General features: G+C 40.8%; 1 protein-coding gene across 1 annotated transcript; it reads left to right on the top strand.

Moving 5' to 3' along the window:
- The first annotated feature begins 2,674 nt into the window (after window positions 1–2,674).
- LOC131891522 (uncharacterized) lies at window positions 2,675–3,430 on the top strand. Its single transcript, XM_059241130.1, has one exon. The coding sequence runs from the start codon at window positions 2,690–2,692 to the stop codon at window positions 3,428–3,430; it is 741 nt and encodes a 246-aa protein (XP_059097113.1). The 5' UTR covers window positions 2,675–2,689.
- The last annotated feature ends 131 nt before the right edge of the window (window positions 3,431–3,561 follow it).

Raw genomic sequence — 3,561 nt, 5'->3', positions numbered from 1 at the left:
AGAGAGAGATTTGTACTTTTCCGACTGTCTGCAATTCTGACTATATGTCGCATTTTGGGATTTTTGTTGTCTTTGGGTCCATATCTGCTTCCTTCTAACTTGTTGTTCCTTGTTTGGGATCTTTCGATTTACTTGTGAAGAGCTTAACAAATGAAGGATTAAATCCTCAGTCAGAACTTCCTCGCAATTGTTTTTGTTTGGGTTTTTACTGAATTTACAAACCGCCGCAAAGAATGTTGTCCCTGGTATATTTAAAATGAAAGATTATGATTCGTCTAGTTGTTGCGATTTGAATATTTTCCATATTTTGGCTACCATCAAATTTGAACATTCAGCTCTCTTTTCAGTTTGGGAAAGTCTGCCAAAAAAAGAAAGTATCAGTCTGCTCTGTCTGCCGTGTTGGGTGTCCAACCCAGAATTGTTTTGTGAACAAAAGCACCCTCAGCAGCAAAACAGTAGGCTCCAGAAGAGAATCCCTTCTGTTTCCATTTCCCTCTCTCTCGCCTATCTCATTCCCTTAAGTCCGAAAGCGAAATTGTGAAAAGAGAGGGGTTTGTGCAAAAGACGTAACTGTTTATCCGTGCAATCGTTTCGATTCGAGCTCTTCGACCAAAAACTCAGAAAATTGATTTTACTTTACTGGCATCTATTTTTGAAATACGGAATGAAGGTAAATCTGCCAGGGCAGTTGTTTGCCATTCCAATGTCATTCGAAGATGATACTTTATTCTTTCCAAATTCAAAGTGCCAATTGACTTGAACGAAAATGAGTAAACCGTATCTTGGCTTGCTTCTCTGTTGTTTCGTGTGTTCACACTTTGTCCCAAAAGTACCTAGGTAGTTACTGAATTATGATTTTTTGTTCGTTTGAAGCGTCAACCATAACAGAAGACTAAGAAGTAATGTCATACTTTCCGTTTCAAAGTCACGTAACTCAAAGGATAACCTAGAAAACCAAGTTAGGTGCCTAAATTTTGAAACATGAAAATGCCGCGAAGAGGCTAAAAGGGACTAAAACAACATTTTACCCATTAATAATATTTCTTTTTGCATTCTGAAACCTGGTGCCTTACTACCGTCGAGTGGACGTCATCCGAGCTTCTCCGTTGGACCATCTCACCAGACATCGAGCAGTAATTATTAACCCATTGATTTCATATGAGTATGTCCCTTTTCCATTGGCCCAACAATTCCCCCACTTTTCTTACCAGAGCAAGACAGCTGATAGGCGTGTGTTTTGTGATGAATAAAGTAGATTGAACTGTACGGTTTGCCTTGAAGAGTAGCCTAGATTTCTCAGACGACCGAGATCGTACTGGCATCGTAGGGAGTAGAGGTAACAAGGGATTTCCATTCAACTGTAGCTAAAAGTTCATCTCTCTTGTAGCAGAAATCAGTAGTTAGACTCTAGAGTAGAGGTCAACTGCGATTGACGCATTTAGACTAGGATAGTGACCACATTTTGTAGGATAAGTAGCCTTGAAGATTGGCCCAGGTATGCCAGACAACCAAATTGATCTGGACCAATGGGGAGTAGAGGTAGCTAGCAATTTGTATCCTTAGTCAATTGATGATTGTTTGAGGCCCTGATAAAGGAAGCTCAAACTATGAATGTATGCCCTGATTAGGGTTATAACCGGAGGCCTTAATATACAATATAGCCCTTGTACTAGGTGCTCTCCACCTTTGAGAGCTATCAAGGTATTTTTACCTAGTGCTTGGGTCAGGAGTTCCATGTTCGTTCACCACGGGAATTCAATAAGTCAGGACCTTTCACCCCTGGCTGGTGGACGGAACAATGGGCATATGGTGCATTTAGACGACACTTATTTTGACACATATTGTGGTCACATACGGCTTTCACATGATATATTCTCGAACACATGGCCACATATTTGATTTGGAACCTGCTCCAATTTTCTGCGATATGTGAAACAATTCTCAGGCAAGGTCAGCGCATTCGCCCAACGCCAGATTAAGCGTGACCTTAGGGATACAATTGCAATCGGTATTTTTTCACGATCCTTGATCCTGTTAGGGGTGGAATTATTTAATGGCTAAAATTCAAGTTTGAATGAGTTCAAACTAACGGCATTTGCGAGATATGTTGGAAATTTGAAGAAACAAAATGCATTTTGACATAACTCTGAGTGGTCAGATATGGTCTCCCTTGGAGTTTAACGATTGACGGATACAGGGCTCCCATTTAAACCAGCATGACCACCGATAAAATAAATCAGATGCGTTGGTTTTACCAAACAAATTTATTTTTAGTACGAGAAAAATGAAACAATTTACCCTCTTGAATTTTCTGAAGTAAGTCACTCAGCAGTGTAATGACGGCAGGAAACGTTGTCATAGACTGACAAATGAAACTAATGGAACTTTTCATATTTTTCCAAAGTTTTCATTTTGGTCAACTAATACTCCTAACTTTGTCACTTGATCGCACGCCTTCATTGAGAACCAGTAATCTCATCAAGGCCCAGCTCTTTTCAAGAAGAAGTCTTTTTATCGTCATTCAGTCATTTAATCGGTGTGTGACAAAGACACAATGAGAGAGAAAAAAGAGGCCCTGATACAGCTTGTAAAAGAAAGACCAGCTATTTGGGATAAGTCTGCCAAGGAATATTCAAATAGGGACATCTGTAGCTCAAACTGGAATGTCATCTAAAGGTATTTGACTGACATGTTCCCGGACGACGAGGAGACAACTGTCCAAGGATGCAAGAAAATTTGGCAAGGCCTCCGGACCCAATACAGAGACAGGATGAGGGATTTCAAGGGAAGCCTCAAGAGTGGAATGGGTGCCGATGAAGTTGCTCCTCCAAAGTGGAGTTACTTTAAACAACTTGCCTTTCTACAGGGTGCTATGGCCAATGTCGAAACAATCAGCCCTTTGCCCAATGACCCTGATCCCCTCAAAACAGCCATTGCAAATGATCCCAATCATGATCAAAATGATCTGGCTACCACTCTCCCTGCGTTGGATGAAGAGGATGATAACGAGAACAGTTTAGAAATGCCATCAAACGATGTACTGATTCCGGAGACTTCTAGTATTCAATCAAACAAATGCAATCATCTCATTTCGCCTCCTGTACACTCCAGCAATATCACTCCGCCCTCTACTATGCGAATTGGATCACCTATTGCATTTCAAAAAATGCATGTAAATCCTTTCAGTCCACCTCCAAATATTGGATGGCATCCAAAGGCACAAGGAAAAAGGAAGATGATGCCAGTGAAGCCATCGGACCCTAGGGGCAATGAGGTTTTTCAAGCCACCATGACCTTGTTGGGTAAAGAAGACGACGATGAGGCTAAATTCACGACGTATTTGGCATCTCTGCTTCGAAAGCTGTCAAAAGATGATGGAAAATCTACCCAAATATCGATCTTAAACATTGTGTTTGAAAGGGTGCCTTGAATGATTAAAATAGTGGTCCAAGGAAGGCTGTTTATTGCTAAAGCAGTAACAACCGCAACAAAACAATAAGCAATCCGGAGCATATTCGAATTTGGCTTGCCAGAATATGAGTTTTTCAAAGGTGTCTTAAA

This window comes from Tigriopus californicus, chromosome 12 (genome assembly GCF_007210705.1).
Source record: "Tigriopus californicus strain San Diego chromosome 12, Tcal_SD_v2.1, whole genome shotgun sequence".
Lineage (NCBI taxonomy): Eukaryota > Metazoa > Arthropoda > Copepoda > Harpacticoida > Harpacticidae > Tigriopus > Tigriopus californicus.
The sequence above is the reverse complement of the archived record's forward strand: the minus strand, read 5'-3'. Positions and strand labels throughout refer to the sequence as shown.